We start from the raw sequence: 17749 nt of genomic DNA, 5'->3' as shown, positions 1-17749 counted from the left end.
TGGCCTGCAGACTTTCAAAGGTTCCCCAACTGTGGTATGTAGGACTGAAGCATTTGGGGTAGGGGTCAGTTGGAAAAAAGAATTAACTTAAAAAGTAAGTTGCAAAATGAAAATCGCACCATTGTGCTAATCAAACATCAGAAAAAGTTTTATTATCTGGGCTTAGAGAGATTAGCCTGGATTCAAAGCACCAGATATGTGAAACCAATTGCACAAGGAGGTTTTGTTCTTGTGTTTCTCAAACAGGTGTCCTCCTTTGCTCATGGCAAACATTTTCTAAAGCTTTCGACTCATTTAAAAGCAGTTTGTGATAGGGCATTGGATTCGAACGTTGAAAGAAGAGAAGTAAAACAGGAATCCCATTGAGCAAGCCCAAGCAGTTGCTCACCTACAGATTTGTAATTTAGATCCTGGCCAGTGCAGACTTCAGTATTATCACCTGCAGAAGCAGAAGTATCTAATGAATGACAGCAAACCACATTTTGAAATTGTAGTACATACACCACAGGTTTCAGAATTAAGCTATTAGAAAGCAGATGTTCAAACCTGCAACCATTACACTGCTCATTTGTGCACAGGCATTAGCATGATTTGGGCTTATTTTGCAGTTCACTCAAAGGAAATTAAGTTTGCTTACATAAATTAAACAAAATGAAATCATCGCCCAAGGGAATCAAAAGCTGCAAACATTTATCTTTCTATGGCTTTGCTACCATCATTTCAATATCCCCATTCCCTTTACTGCCACATGCCCACAGCCCTGCCTCATTTTGGTCAAATTTTGGTCAATTTCCCTCCAAAAGCAGACTGTTGGCTTTTCCCACTGAGAATATTTGGGAAAGAGGAAAAACCTAATCCAGCTACATCACCCTTTCACCTTTTCCACTTGTAGCTAAGCAAGCAGTTCTATATCTCCAGTGTGTGTGTGTGCGTGTGTGTGTGTGTGTGTGTGTGTGTGAGAGAGAGAGAGAGAGAGAGAGAGCAAGAACATGATCTTCCTTCAAGTGCCGCACTTGAAATGCCTGGAAGTAATAGCTCCTTTCGAGTTTGAAACACAGGCCATTCTTGCAGGATATATTTCTAGGCTTGCGAAGTTTCTCTTTCAGAACATTTACGGTTTGACGATAGAATGGTTAGGTTTAATTGAAAGTTCACTAATTAAATGTATCCACAGAAAACCCGAACTCACTTGCTTTGTATGATCAACAGAGGCACCTGAAGAGCGCATCCAATCTGAAGAGAGCTCAAACTCCTGGTCAGTTTGAAGAAAAGCAAAGAGAGACCTCAATATATATGAGTCCTGTTCAATCAGAGTGGTGCATCCTCAACCCCAACCCTTATCAACTGCCTGCTGTTCCCAGTGCAAGGCAGTACTAGAGAACGTGTGGTCACAACATAACCCCAGGTTTTGTGCAAATTGTTTCGGTTGCATTAAAGGGGAAGCAACTTGTTCTCACTTTTCGATATCCATTTACTAAGCAAGAGCACTTTCAGTGCTTGGGTGCTGTGGGTTGCTTCCACCAATCTCCCTACTTTTTCCCTCTCAACTTGCTCCTCTGTACTAGTCCTGGATTATATAAAATTCACCACCGCTGCATGGAAGAGCAAGGATAATACCCACTAAGCGCCTGCTTTTCACAGGAAAACAAAACATGGCGTGGAGATTATTCCCCATCCGCATCCACTTTAGCAATAGGCTGATGTTTTTTCTCTAGAACACTAAACATAGTCAAACTACTCTGCAAAACCAAAGATGAAAGCACTGAACAGAGAAAATATGTGGACATGCTACTTCAAGAACTGCAGTAGTTGAGTATTGTGGGATGATATTCCTAAACAACTATGGCTCTAGGAGAGCAAAGTGGGGCTTTATTTGTTCATGGGGGGGGGGGAATCCATTTTTCAGGTGATTCAGTATTCCCAAAAAATATTACATTAAGAGGTAGGATCCGTCTGTCTATCCAAAGCCCTGCCAGAAAGAGCCAGGCAGGGTGGGAGGAAGATGGAGGCTCCCACTCCTCACAATTTTGTGTTTAGCCTCTTGGCCCACTTTGCTTCTTTACTTTCTAGTGTGATGAGTGAGAGATTTTCCTGGAACTTGCAATCCATGGTTCTCCTCTCCCCCAGAATACCCCCTTTCCTCTTCCATAGGAGCTGCCCCAGAGATTTCCACCACAGCTAGGAGTGGATGGAATGGGAAAATTCACAATTGGATCTCCTCCTCCGTGCTTGTACTTCTGTCTATAGGCATGGAGCAGATCTGTAGCATCCTATGATGCCTGAGACACCGCCTAGGAGCCACATAATAGTTCTGTAAAGTGCGCTTTAACTTTTTTCCTCAAATGTTTCAGATCTAATACTTACAGCATGTTGAGACAAAAAATTATTATGGGGTACTTTTTCCCTTTGTTTACGAAATACAAATAAAATAAACATGTAAACTAATTAGTCTCTAGGACAGGGATGGGCATCTTGTGGCCCTTCATACATTTTGGCATACAACACCCATGATCCTTCAACATTGCCTATGCTTTAGGGCTGATGGGAGTTGTAGGCCAGAACATCTGGAGGGCGAATGGCTGGACATCAGAACATTTTCTGATGCAAAAGGTAAAAAATTCAAATGCAAATTAGCCAATGCAAAATGCCCTAATTTACACTGGATTTTTTTCTGAGCAACCCACATCACTACCCTAGGATGCAAAAACGGGAGGTTTGGATGTATCTTAGACTTTTCACAAGCAGATGGAATACTGCAACCACAAGAAAAGGAAGCAAATTAGCTGTTCCCAGACACAAGCCAGAGTGGGGTGCACCCAGAGAGAAAGGGAGGAAACACTACAGACCCCTTCATTATTTTAGCTGGGAGTGTGTGTATAATCAACTTGTGCTCCAATGAACTTCAGTGTTGATTATGTACTTTCCAGGTAAAAAATGTTACATAAGATTCTCTACAGCACTGTATAGTCAAAGTATGACGTTTTAGTAACCTGAAAAGAAATACTTTAGTAAATATATCAAATGCAGTCATGCAATTTTAAGTGCCATTCCACCTAAAAAGAATTACAAAAGGAATTAAATTGGTCATTTAGTCTTTATATTATAGGTAATTAGAATGAAATTACTGTGACCAAAATTATTTCTTCAGAAACTTAAAGTTCAGTATGTTATGCAGGGAGGTAAATTATTCCACTCATAACATCCAAGATTTCCAAAGTGAACAAACAGGATAGTCAGTAACGGGTGTAACAGGAAGCCATTCTGAAAGCACTGTCTGTTTCTTTCTACAACCATCGGCGTACTTCTGGTATTAAAATGCAAAACTGCAATGAAAACCACTAGGCAATGAGTCAAAATACATTTCTTTATTTCAAAATAGTGTTCTATATCAATTGATCCAGTTTATAGAAAATTCATAGAGCAAGTAACAAACATTTTTTTAAAAATAGGGAATACTTCACAATTCTGTTTTAACTGAAGATATCTGGCCTTCATTTAAATGGTCAGATTAGACAACTAGTAAAATGTTACTTCAACTGCATTTTCACACTACTCAACTTTTAGTCATATATGGCTTCCATAAGGTTGGCTCTAGGAAGTGTTGAAAAACTTTAATTAAACATAGAGAAGTCTCTTAAACTATTCACTAATGTGCTCTCCCGAGGAGATAAATATCACAAACTGCTAATATTTCTATGACATATAGAAGCAGAATATATTTAGCATGTCAAACAAATAGTACAGTCAACATTTCATTTTTGGAATAAAAACGGTTAATAATCTGATAATGTCAAGTAATTTGAATGCTTTATACATCCAAGGCTAGACAGAACTTTCACTTTGTGTATTGGAGTAGTTAAAAAGTTTCACATCAAACGGAACAAAAAGTACAAACACTTTTCTAGCATTCGTTTTAATATTGAAATCACCTTCTACTTCTAGGAAGGAGAACAAACTACATTGTCCAGAATTTCCTTATTTGAATTTAACAATGTAGTGCAAGTTCAATTTATGAAGTGCTCTAGAAGGAGATGATGTTACAAATACATTATCTAAAGATGCTGAAAACATAATCTAAACAGATATAGCATATTACTAGCCACAACAGTACAGTAATTCATTTTTCAAGAGTGATACTTAACCCTCCTAAAATATTCCTGGATTAATTAAAGTTTTATATATTCTGAAAAAGTGAGCCTCATACAATGACAGCTGCAGCACAGTGGCACTAAAAACAGAAGACCAAGAAAATTGTTTTGCATTTCACCAAATCCACCCTAACATTGTTTTGTTTTGTTTGATAATGCTTAATATCTATGTCAAATAATGGAGAAACCTAGTATAGCTTCTTGAGTCATATAAATCACTGAAGGCATGTTTGTTCAGGACAGTGTATATCCCCTCACACCTTTCTCTAAAAATCATGCAGTTCTGCCAATTCTGCGACAGGGAATACTTGCCAATGCACTATAAGTCCCCCTTGCCCAGTGTGGCACCATCACTTCCCTAAAGATATTGTGTTTCGAAAAAGACAAAGGCACTGCTACTCAAACTACATGCTTCTTCTATTTCCAGGTCGGACTTTCAAGGAGTCCTCAACATAACTTCGTTATAAAACTCAGTTACTAAAATATTAATGAAATTATACCAGTGTAAAATCACTGGGGTGGATACAGTTATCTGCCTGAAGAAAGGTGTAGCCGGAAACCCCACAGCCTTCCTGAAAATGGTCCCTCAAATGTGGGCTGGGGGTGGGGAGGGAGGCTGCTGAAGGGACTGGGCTGTGCTTTGGGGGGCTGAGAGAAAAGTGGGGAATAACAGATCAGGTGAAGGCACTTTGTGAGTGGAACAGGAAAATACCTCCTCTCAATTTTCCCTAATTTTCACCATCCTCCCTAGCACCCTCTTCCTTACAAACCATAAGGATTTAGGTTCTGGAGTCTGGCAGAGAGAGGACCAGGTGTAAAGTCAGCTTCTACTTGCCCCTTCGGTATGCAGATATGTGGATTCAATCCACTATTTTTATTACCGATTTTTTTTTCTTTGAAGTACAATGGATGAAAGATCAGAATTCAATCTTATAGTTGTAGCAGCAACAAATCAGAATGGGAACAGGTACCAGAAGAAGGAAAGATATTCCTTCTGCATTAAACATATGATATACTGAGAAGCAAGCAAGTAGCTCCAGAGAATACGTAAGTATCTTAAGTTTTGTTTTTCGGTAACAACTCAGTAGTAAGCATTGGTAAGTCAGTGTTTGTAGGTTCAGGCTTAACTTTAAATTTTTCAGGAATTTTTCTTTGCCATACATGTGGATCATTCTTTAAAATGAAAAGGAACTGTTGCCACTCTATTCAGATAAAGAAAACATAGTCTACAAATTCCAAAAATGAGCAGAACCACTGGGAAATTTGGACTACCAATGAATAATCAGGATAACTAGACTGTTTATTTAAACTGAGCTAATGATTAAAAGAAAAACTCAGAGATTAATGTAAATTAGCACTACCATATTCCAATATATGGGAAAAAAATCTGAAGTCAACTTAAAATACTGGGGCAGATTTTGATTATGCCATGAGAATAATTTTGTACAGTTCACAAAGAAGAAGAAAAATACACCGCAGTCCCCAAAACATTCACTACAAAGCCTTTACTTAAAACCATAATATGACAAGACTTCTCTTAGTAAGAATTTCAATTTTTGTATTCAAGCCTTCTTCACAGTATTTTTAAAACTTAAAAAATCCAATTAATTCATTCTTTGCATGGGAAAGCACTTCCTGTATAGCTAGTCTCACTTTCTTCTGGACAACCCAGTTGTCCCCAACTCTTGATTTTTTTACACATTAGTCATGTCCAAGAACTTCTAGAGGGATAGCTGTGTCACATCTGTTGCAACAGAAAAACAATAAAGATCTCCGTAAAGACTTAACAAATTTATTCTGGCATAAGCTTTCATTCAAAACCTTTTCGTCCCAAAACATGAGTTTGTTGACTTGAATGAAAACACCAGCCAGTAGCTGGTGGGGCAGGCAACCAAGTGAGTTCTTCCTCAGACTGCCTTCAATTAGTGCTTCTTAAATCATGACATATAGTATAAGAACAATTTGGTGGTGGTGGTGGGAAGTACTTTAAGGCTGCAGCCCTATACCTATTTTGAACAAACACACATAGGTTTATATGTAAAACATGAACCAGATCGTTAGTGATGCACTTTTGACAGACTTAAATTATGTAAATGTACAGATGATAAAATAAAATGTTTCTTCACATTGCAGTTAAAAACATAAAGGACATATGGCAGTTCTATTTAGAAAAGCATTTGTTTTAAACAGAAGCTGTTACAAATATTTGCCATCGAGAGGGTCACTGAGGTGGAAACCCCACAAGAAATTATTATTGTTACTTTGTTGGAGCCAAGATGTGTTTACTCCACTCCTGTTGCTTGCCATTTCTTTTAGGAACTTGTTCACTGATGAAAAATCAACTCTTAAAAAGAAACCCTAGGTTGTTCTAGGGACCTCAGGCCTCCTGTCTTCATGCAGGCCGTTTGACCTGTGTGAAAGGAACCTTTACAAAGGCACCTAACAGGTATCGAAAATTAGACCACGAAGCATTTGTTCTTATGGATTTTCTTTTCTTCAGTTATTCTCTAAAATGAAGTTAACAGTGCACATAACTAGGTTGTTGTGAGAGCATTTAACAGTGTCCTTCAAAAGAGTTTAAAAAACAAACACAAGAACCCTCTTTTTTTAAAGATAAAAAAAAATACAAAGGATAAATAAAAAAATTATGATGGGAAACAAATCCCACAGCATTCCATGCAGATTTCCAAACAGTCTGATGATTCACAACAGGCATCCATTATACCACAGTCCATGTCACATGGGCAGTTGCAGTCATCTCCCATTTCCTCTCCGCAGCAACAGCAGCAGGCCTCCGCTGTGCAGACACCACATGACGCTTGTCCCAAGACAAGGCTACAGAGGGTGATGAATTCGCAGAACAAGCAGGCCAAGATACAGTGCACACAGCAATCTTGAGAAATTGGGAGGGCGGGGAGAAAGAAGAGGAAGTAAAAGGTTAATACTACATCCAAGTGCCCTCTCTAGAAAGAAAAGAAAAGGGACTTTTACAAACCGCAATCCAAACAAATGCTACATCTTTCCTCCCACATTACATAGCTCACATTCCTTGTCTTCTGCTTATGTGCTGCCCAAAGATTTCAGAGGCTCAGAATTGAGATGCAAAATGTATTTACAGACTATAACTAATTTTAGCACAAACAAAAATGGCAACAGGGCGTTGACATTACTCCAGCCAGCAAACATTAAGATACAAATCTAAAGCATATCCATTCTAGCAGATAAAGAGGAATTGGGATTGCGGACAAAAACATTTTGGGTACAAAGTTTAAATTAATTTTTGATTAATGGTCAATTTCTGATGGGCAAAACATGCACATTACAATTTCCGGCTCGTAAATTACATTTAATCTCAGCCATTCTTTGTATTCAAAAATTTAAACAGAACCCACCCACCCCACCCCACATAACAGTACAAGAATATAAAACTTCAGGAACTTCTAAAATCTGTAGCATTTTTAGAATGTTCTTTAATCATAAGATATTTGAAATTTGCATATATAGACATTCTGGCTTAAATAGTTTTACTCCCATTTGTTAGCTCAGTCCTACAAGCAATAGACAGAAGTATACAAACACTTAAGGCTGAATGTAGCATGAATAGTAGTCATGAGTCACAAAACAGGGAATAGAAACACCAATGAGCTAGATGGTAAAATAAGGGGAGTGGTTGGGTTCTTTATATGAAGAATAAATGTTCCTATAAGTGACCTTCATCCAAAGCTCAGCAGATATGACATGTGAATTGAAGCCAGGGACTACAAGATCAGTGAAGAGGCCCAAAGCCAGACTGATGGGGATTAATTAGCTTGTTGTCATGGTAATTATACTTGAATAAATCTAATACAATTTGCTCTCTGAGTATATATAGTGTAAAGGAGGAACAGAGAGGAGCAAATAGTTGTATGGGCTTCAACACCCACTCAAGAAAATTAGCTTATTTTAATACAGTTCAATGCAAATCACAAGAGAAAAAATATTTATTTGATTTATACCCTGCCTTTCTACAGGTTCCCAATGAAATTTTCAAAACGTTAAAATTACAATAAAACAAAGTAAAACAAAACCTTTTTTCAAAAAACAAACCATAAGATATACATCTGATTAAGAAAATGTCAGTAATATCAAAGTGTAAGTATTGTAAGTAGAATGCAAACATATGGTGATGCAAATACAATAGCCAAAATAACTGGGAGATATTATTGGCTCAGTTTTCAGGCTTCCAAAATGAAACCCAGTTTGAAAAAGGCAGGGGGGACCCTGGGGAGTTGGGTAGGGCAATATAGATAATTTTTTAAGAAGCAGTTTCATTGCAGTTCTGAATAGAGCCATTGCAATCTATTTATGTAAGCAGACAAAAAGCAGTGGTCTAAATAATGATACTTTATTCTGGGATAATTAGCAATGGCTAAAGTGGTGTATGTATGCCCACAGAAAACACGGGGCACTATAATGATTCTAACTGTGGTTACTCTTAATGCATATTGTGATAAAAAGAAGAGTTAAAAAACAACATTTCATTTGCTCAGGTTAGGCACCTCCGAGAGCGATGTTTTGCTATTCTATTTCAAGCTTACACAGACAAAACAACCTTCCTAAACAATTTTCCTCCATAGTTTACATGGTAACTTAGAACATAGTAAAGATTGGGTGGGAACCTTTTTCAGCACAAAGGCCTAATTCCAATCTGGGAAAGATCCTAAGGGCTGAATTCCATCAGTGGGCATGGCCAAGGACAAAGCCAAGGCAAGCAGGTGGAGCCAAATGTTATTACCAATTTTACGCCTACTCAGAAGAAAGCAGAATAAGGCTTCTCCATGTCTCTTCTGAAATAAGCAGTATTGAATCTGGCCCCAACCCTCTCTTCTGCAGGGAAAAGCTCTTATCTCCAGTCAGGAGCTGGCCAGAGCTAAGAGTGTTTCCCTGCTGCACAAAGCTTCCTTTTTTCCCCCTGTGCTGCACAGAAATGCTCTGATCCGTTGTTGATTGCAGGTAAGAACTTTTCCCTGCCAGGAGAGGGGGTTTAGGTCCTGGAGAAGAAATTGGTCAGATCAAGAACCCCCACGGGCTAATTCTGGTCTATAGGCCAGAGATTTCCACTCCATTTAGTAGAGGCTCACTGAAGCTATGTATGGCCAGAGTGAGCACTGGCGTTAGGCCTGATATACAGAATACTGCTTCACTTTTTCCCTTCCCCAAACCAGCCCCCTACATCACATGGCACAGTAAATACTCTTGAAATTCAGAGTTTGAAAAGCAGGAGATGCTGCTGTTCAAGGAAAGAAAACCAGAAAACCAGTGGAATTTTAGGATGCTTTTAGGATGTTTTAACAGTGTATACTATGTTTTTAATCAGTATTTTATGTATTTTATACTTACTGCTGTTCCCCACCTCGATCAAAACGGAGAGGCGGGTAAGAAATATTATTATTATTATTATTATTGTTGTTGTTGTTGTTGTTGTTGTTGTTTTTGTTGTTGTTGTTATTAGATGTCCCACTGGAAACACACAAATTCTCATGGATGCCTAAAAGGAGCTTTCCTGACTATGGATAATTCTGTCCAAAAGCATGATGTATTTCAGAATCAGAAACCTGATCAAGATTCTATTGAGTAAATATCTGGCCTGTCTGGTCTCATCAGCTGCTTAAAATGGCAACACAACAAAAGTGAAAGGATTTAATCCTCCAGTGTCTCCATTTTCCCAATAATGTGAATGTTTTCACTGACACTGTTACAGCAGGATGTATGGAACGTTTTTACCCAGTATTCATTGGGAGAAGGGGATGCACAAGCATATTACAAAACAGACACCTTTCAATTATTCACTAAAATGGTCCTGTTCCATGTAGGGAGGCATTTTAATTTTCACTGTCAACACATCTGTAAGGTTCCAGAGTTCTATGTTACAGAAACTATCCACATTCCCTTGATGTCACAGGCACTTCTTGGCTCCAAATGCATAAATTCCCAATTACTTTGAGCTACAAGACATTTGAGGAAATGCTCAATCTTGGGAGTGGGAGAAGATAGCAACAACAACAAAAACCTCTAAAGGCCAAGATGATTCAAAACAAACACTTCCCATCTTTGAAATCTAAATATATACAACATAAAACTGAACTGTTTAAAGTCAATAAAGCTCTCTCACACAGCCTTATCGAAGGAGTTTTCTTGGCACTATCCAACAATAAGCTAATATCCATAATGTTAATCAGAACATAAGTAAGTGTAGCCCGGCTGAATGAGACCCAGAGTCTAGTGTCCGTCTTCTAACCAGTGTGAGAACAATGGCAAAAGCTCTCCCTCTTTGGGTATATTATCTCTGAACACAGATGTTCCATTTACCTATAATGTCCAATAGCCATTGATAAGCAAATCTTCCATGAATTTTACCAAGGTCCCTTTAAACTCATTTAAGCAAGTGTTATGGAATTCTCTAATTTACTGCCAACCAATTTCATTGGATGACAACAAATTCTAGCGTCCTATGAGATATACCTGTGTGTGTGTCCCTACCCAAAACACCTTGCATTAAAATCCTATACATGCCTACTTAAGTAGTAAGTCTCACTGAGTTCAATGGGACTTATTCCCAGGTAAATGGATATAGGATTGCAGCCTGAGTCATCTTTCTTCTAATTAACAGTCCCATATACTTTAGCCTTTCCTCATGCAGAAGTTGTTCAAACCTCTTGATCATTTGATTACTTTCATTGGCAACTTTTCCAATGCAATCTTTTTTAACCATCTTGGAGATGGGGAGGCTAGAAGTATACACAGTATTCCAAATGCAAGATATAATAAAGCATTATTGCTCTGGCAATGTTTTAACCCCTTTCCAAATAATCCCTAGCAGGGAATTTTATTTTTCATTACTACATGTTTATTTGATATTTTCATCTAGTATCTACCATGCCTCCTAGCTCTTTCTTAGTTAATCACACCAGCTCAAATAACATCAGATTATATGTGATCTTGGTATTTGTTTTCTTTCTTTGCCTCAACATGTATCACTTTTTGTGATTTGTTAATAAACTAATCCATAAAGTCACCCTTCCTCTTATTCCATGGGAGCCTTTGGTAAGGGACTTTCAGTAAGTCCAAATACACAATGACACCAAATCATCTTTATGTTTGATTACACAGTCAAAGAATACTAAAAAAAAATGGTGAGGCAAAACTTCTCTTCACAGAAGCCATGCTAATTCTTTGTCAACAAGACTTATTCTTCCATATGTTTAATATAAATTCTAGTTTCAATACTGTTTCCTACTAGTTTATCTCAAATAGATATTACGGTAATGGGAATGCAATTTTCTGTTTCCCTCCTGGATCACTTTTTGAAAACTAGTGTGGCACTGACTGCCTTCCAATTCTTCAGCAAGGAGGACTCAATGACAAACTGCATAATTTTGTTAAAAGGTCAAAAATGTCATGATTAGGGGAGAGAGGTCAATTTCTAAGTCTTAATGGAAGAGTTTTATGGAAAGTATGCTCAGTTACAAAATGCTGGCCTGGGTCAGGTTTTATCTAGCTATATTCACAGAGAGATCAGGAAATTCAAAAGAAACCTCTAAGTATTCTGCTCTATCACAGCAAGAATCAAACGGACAAAACCACTATCAAAGTGGCAGCTGAGGTCCTCAACAAGGCTTCACTCAAGGCCCATGCAGAGATGGGAACAGAAGTCTCAGCAGGGGTTACAAGACTTGTATAGACACCAAACAGAGGCAAGTTGAAGGCCAAGGTTAAACAATGAATGCCAATAACCCTGGGGGGGGGGGTAGTCAAGCCTCAGCCAAAATAGTCTTAACTGTTCGTATGTAACAAAAAGCTTTTAGAATGGGGTATAAGCTGATGATATACTAAAAAATAAAAGCTGACTGAAATATCGGTTTTATTATTTAACTTTACTAACACAAAAATATTCATATACATATTTATCCCTGATCATTAGATAGATAGATAGATAGACAAACAGAGAGAGAGAGAGAGAGATCCAATCCTTTAAATTGAATCTCTCCCTTTATAAGTCATTGGGGGAATGGATGTAGTTTTTAACAAAAAAAACCAGTTGCAATTTATTTATTTTTAAAAAAGTAGTCTTAGCACTTTGAACCTGTTGAATTAAGTTGCTGCATTATCTGCATATTCTCAAGTTGATAAACATTGTACATCCAAACACTCCTTGCTTGCAAAAAAATAACTGGAGGCTACATGGTAAAGAGGTTAAGGGAGCATTCCTATGGCCCCCAGCCATCATCTGCAAGGTCATAGGACAGTGGGGTTCTCCCCCTCCAAGGTCAGAGACATCACTTCAACCTCAGAAGCAGAGCTGGAGAAGCAACATCGACCACCACAACAGACATGGAAAGGAATGCACCAGGTGGACTCTTAGGTCAGAAAATCGATCTCTGAGAGGGAGGAAAAGAGGCGTTCCAGTGGATGGGGAGGAGAGGAGACCTGGGATACGAGCTATCTCATATCCCCACAATAAAAACTGATTTAAAAATATTTCAATTGTCGTATTCAGAATATTATATGGTCCAGCCCTTCCTAGACTAATACTTCAGGTGAGAGTTTCCCATACATCAAAGCTGTCTTGTCAAGAATGCCACCGTATTGCCAAAATAAGCTTAGCCTATTTTCCCGAACTAGCTTTTTCAATTGCAAGACATGTATGTGTATGCATGTGTGTGAGTGGAATGTACTATAAGGGAGCATTAAACATGCAATCTCCAATTTACAATCTGAAATGGTACAGTTTAGGGGTGGACTGTTAACAAACAGTATTTCTGAGTGCGTAAAAATGCTCTGACAGGTAAAATAATGTTTTACAAAGACTAGTATTATGTGAAATCATGGCTTTGACTCACTAAGGTTCTGCAATGTAATAGCAATATAACAAAATTTACATATTTTAAACATATGCAGTGATTCATGTATGGTAAAATAAATTTCAAGGAATTGTCAGGAATTACTTCTAACCCCAAATATTTTTTACTATGACTATAAGAGATTCTTCTTCGCCTCCTTCTCTGATTTTTCAACCCAATACAGAGTTGTTAATAGTGCAGGGGGCTCCTTCCGAAAATCAAACTACAGTGAGAACTACATAGTTTCCATGACCAAGCCTGTTAGTGATAGCTGGCTAACCCAGTAATGACCTGTAAAGGTAGGTTTATCATGTTCTGTAATGTAAAATTTTAAGGGACAAAAGCTGGACAAGATAAGGAAGCAGCCAAGATCAGCTTCTGACAATTTATCTACTTCCCCTACAGTTGGTCCATGTAATATTACAAACCAATACCAAAATAAATTGAAAAAGTCTACACAGTTCTCATTTAAGCTTGTTAAAATTCACCTGGATTTTTTATAACAATACAGGAGACTTACTGATTGGGTCCAAAATGTATATCCTGCCTTGTTCCCCTCCTTTCTTTTCTTTTAGCCTCTTATCCTGCTTCCCAGGAATGAGTCCATACAACTAAAAACACTTCATATTCTTTATCTCTGAACCTGTGTGTTTGGGCCTTTAAGCCTCCTAACCTTTCCCCCAAAATTTGCAGAGACAGACAGACTTCTAGTGTGAAGTAACATGCTAGTACCATCAAAAATAAGAGAATTTGCCAGCCTCTGTTTAACAGACAAAGCAGTCTGCTGAGTACACTGGCACTGAAAGGGAAATCAGCAGATTAAAAATAGGTTCAGGAACTCTAGGGCCATTGGAGTAATTGCGGGCAGCAAGAACAACAGAAGAAGGAGGAGGAGGAGAAGGAGGAGGAGAAGAGGAGGAAATATATTTACTTTGCAGATATATACTGTGCACTGGGCGGTGGGGCAGGGGAGGAATAAAAAGCATTTATACATGCATATAGAAGTAGATGGTGGTAATTAAAATACTGGCCTAGGTTTTGAATACCTTCTGGTCAGAATATATAGGACTTGGGAAATGCATTAAGCCATTTTCAGTGACAAAATTTCATCCACAAAGAATTAACCATTACAGGTACTTAAAGTATTTGCCAATCTCCTAAATCAAAGCATTTCCACTCTGGGCTGCATCTGCGAGGACACTGCCAGTCAGTTAGCAATTCAGAACTCCTCCATCCAAACATACGATCAATAGTAAGGTGCACATATGTTTGAAAGCAGGAAATCTCTCATTCAATTTCCTACAAATGCTTAATATTTTCCTTTGGGGAAGTAACTTACGTTTTATTGTAATGATTTCTATTTGCTTCTGGAGCACGACTCATGCTCTTCAATTATTTTTAGTTGATTGTGTAATTATTAGCGGGAATAGGTTTTGGTTATTCTGTGTTCAGTTTACTTATAAGGTTTCAGCTTACCTTCGGGTAAAGAACCTGGCTTATGAGAATACGCAGAGCTTTTCTTGCTGCTTTCACTGTTGACAGACAAGCTGGACTGAATTTTCCTGTGCATTTTTTGGGAAACAGGTGCTGAGAATTTTCTGCTATCTGGTGCACCACGTTTGACTCCATTGTGAAATCTACTTCCATTACTCAGGCTTGCATGCCCATTTAATATTTTGCCAGTTTCTTCTTTACATTTTTCAAGTGCCAAAGCATTTGGTTGAGGCAAACGTTGAGGTTGTGCTTTATAAGGAGAGAAAGCAAAAGAGAGTGGTTACTTCGCATCTGTGCAGAGTATGCTCTTCCTTTTCTTTAGTCAATCACTACAGGTTAACAAAAAACAAAAGCTTGCATATATTAGAGAACACAGACCCCTTTAAGTATGAAAATCTGAGGATCCCATTTATCCCCATCAGGTTTCATCTTGCTGTTCTTAGCATGTCACTCACTCCCAAACTGCAAAGGGAGAAGATTGGGGTTGAAAGCCCAAGACAAACTGGGGATGCATGGAGTCTCAAAAACAAAACAAAAACAACCATCAAGGGTGTGCTAGACTGCAAATCTTTAGAGGGTTAACTGCCACCCTCTACACATTTTTCCCAATCTAAACCACAAATTTCCTAAATCTGCTATTTAGTCTACTAGCGAAAATGGGGCAAGTATCAACTTGAGGAGAGGAGATTAGATCAGAAAAATGGCATGGGGCGGAAAGGGTTGAATTGCTCCCTCCCTTCAATGCTGAGGCTTCAATCCAAATCACCGTTTACCACTGGTGCTGCCGATTGTGTGTGTGTGTCTGTGTGTGTGGTGTGGATCTCCCAATTAGATAACAAATTGGGAGATCCAAATACAGGTTTCCCATATTTCATTTCATTTCGCCATAAGTGGTAAAAAGAATGAAATAGGCCTAAATACAACATACCATTAAAGGAAGGAATTGCTATGGTAGCAAAAATCCGCTTCATTTTCCCATTGTGCAAGTGGTTGCAAGAGCACTAGGGAACCATTTTGTAAACCTAAGATCTGTAATCATTTATGAAATCAGAACTTTTGTTGGATTCTCCCCTTAAGCATAATTCAGAACTTGACTTGCATTACTATCCAGTATCTTTACAGTTGCGTGGAATGAAAGTTTAAGGGAGCAGCCTCTACTCCAGTATTCGAGGCAGTATGCCTGTGTGCACCAGTTGCTGGGGAACATGGGTGGGAGAGTGCTGTTGCACCATGTTCTGCCTTGTTGGTCCCTGGCCTAGGTCTGGTTGGCCACTGTGTGAACAGATTAGATGGACCCTTGGTCTGATCCAGCATGGCTCTTCTTATGTTCTTACTTACAATTTCCAGGACTTTAGGAGCAGAAACAAATTAGTAAGCTCAACTCTTAAATCAGAGGGATAAATATATTTAATAAATATATCCTAGAATATACTTATTTGTTGTAAGAAAATACAAGTCATGCAGAGTTCATCTTAAAAATTACTTTGAGGATTTTTGTCTTAAAAATTAGAAAACTTAGGGCTCTGAAGCTAGGAGAGATACAATTGAATATCCTGAGCCAAAACAGGATTCTCTAAACATGGATTAAAATTAAGCCACATTATTTATTTACTATAGTTTTAGGCTGCATTTCAGCTGGCAAGTTCCCAATGCTGTTTAATTTTATCTAATGTAAAAATGACAGAATTAAAACAATGATGCTAAAACCCACAATGATTAAAAGAAAAGCAGACGACTCACAAAGGCGAAGCATAAGAGCCAACAAACACAACAAAAAGTCACCATTACTAACAGAAAATCAAAACCTTATTTATTTATCATTGTTGATAGCATCACACTCCAAATTCCTATATGTCTCCCAGAATTTCCTTGTTTAAAACTGTGTGAAATAATACTGATGCATTGCAACTTTGAGGAAATCCATAGGATCATTCCCATAGGGAGGTAAAAGAGACTACCAGCTTTCCCTTCTGGAATCTGCCATCAAGGTAGGTGCATCACAAAACATCAAATCCCCCTGCGACCGAGTCTTTCCCAGGAGTGGAGGGAGAATAGACCCTGAGCCTTCGGCATCCTGTCTGAAGCACCTGGGAAGATTCATCCTTGACTCCTTAAGAGTCTTGGGGAATCTTTTCCCCCACATTCTGTCTTGGCTGATATACTTCTAGTCCTTCTTCTATTTCTTCAGATTCTGAACTTGGCCTTAGCTAGACCTAAGGATTATCTGAGGCAAATGGAGGGGTCGTCCCTGCCTGATCCCAGAATCCCCTGTGTGTCATTTTGATGCACAGTGATGATCCCAGGACGATCCCGGGGTGTAGGCCTAGTCTAGCCATGGCCCTTAACCTCAAAAACCCTAACCCCAAAACCCCTTCCCCCACACTACGGAGAACAGGCCGTATCCTGACAGGACTCAAGGTCCAGCCTCCTAATCCAATAGTGAGACCTCACAGATCAAAAGGTCAGTTTAAAAAAGAAGAAGCATGCACAATAACACCAACCAACCATGAACATTAGCAAGACTTAGTAAACTTCTGAAAGAAAACAGAATGGCTAGGAGGATTTCATATTAACTATCGTCTACCTAGCTGTGTAGACCTTGATGCACCAACCCAGCTATCAAAAGAGAGCAAACCAGATCACAATGCTCCTTTACATCTGTGCATATATACCCACCCCACACACAAAGCAATATTTCTTGAGCTGTAAACAAAATCCTAATTTGTAAGAATGTTAATAGTATCTAAAACGTTAAAAAAGAAAAATGTTTGTCAAATTGATAAAACCAGTACAATAAGTGTGTCTGACAAACAACAAAACTCTACAAAAGTTTTTTTTTCTATTTTCTTTTTAGGATTCATGACTAACTAGGTATATGTGGACAGGCAGGTTAGGAAAACAAAAACAAAAATAACAACAACCATCCCCAAATCTTTTGGTTGACTTGGCCTTTTAGAAGTAAGGACACAATACCAAAGCTTCACTCATTCACAGAAAGATAAATTTATTTCAAGTACCTCCAAGTAATCACAAGTATTCTGGTAATTCACTGACAAAAGGAAATCTCCAAAGATATTAGCAAAAACTTATATGATAGCTTTTATATAGAATATTCCTTTTAATGTGCGGACAGACAACTTCCTCAATCACTGGCATAGAACAGAACTCAACATTCCCCTTTCCTATGCAAGACTAATTTAATCTTGTTCCATTTTCATCCTATGCAGG

General features: G+C 38.3%; 1 protein-coding gene across 1 annotated transcript in view; it reads right to left on the bottom strand.

Annotated features, from left to right (window-relative positions):
* Window positions 1-6033: 6033 nt before the first annotated feature.
* The window catches only part of MDFIC (MyoD family inhibitor domain containing), a 46348-nt gene continuing 34632 nt past the window's right edge, over window positions 6034-17749 (bottom strand). The window contains exons 4-5 of the mRNA XM_063134035.1: window positions 14504-14770; window positions 6034-7041 (exon numbers count right to left, since the gene is read on the bottom strand). Coding sequence (XP_062990105.1) covers window positions 6794-7041; window positions 14504-14770 — 515 coding nt within the window. The 3' untranslated portion in view covers window positions 6034-6793. The remainder of the gene's footprint in view (window positions 7042-14503; window positions 14771-17749) is intronic.

This window comes from Elgaria multicarinata, chromosome 9 (assembly GCF_023053635.1).
Source record: "Elgaria multicarinata webbii isolate HBS135686 ecotype San Diego chromosome 9, rElgMul1.1.pri, whole genome shotgun sequence".
Lineage (NCBI taxonomy): Eukaryota > Metazoa > Chordata > Lepidosauria > Squamata > Anguidae > Elgaria > Elgaria multicarinata.
Note: the sequence above shows the minus strand (reverse complement) of the source record. Positions and strands in the feature narration are given on the sequence as shown.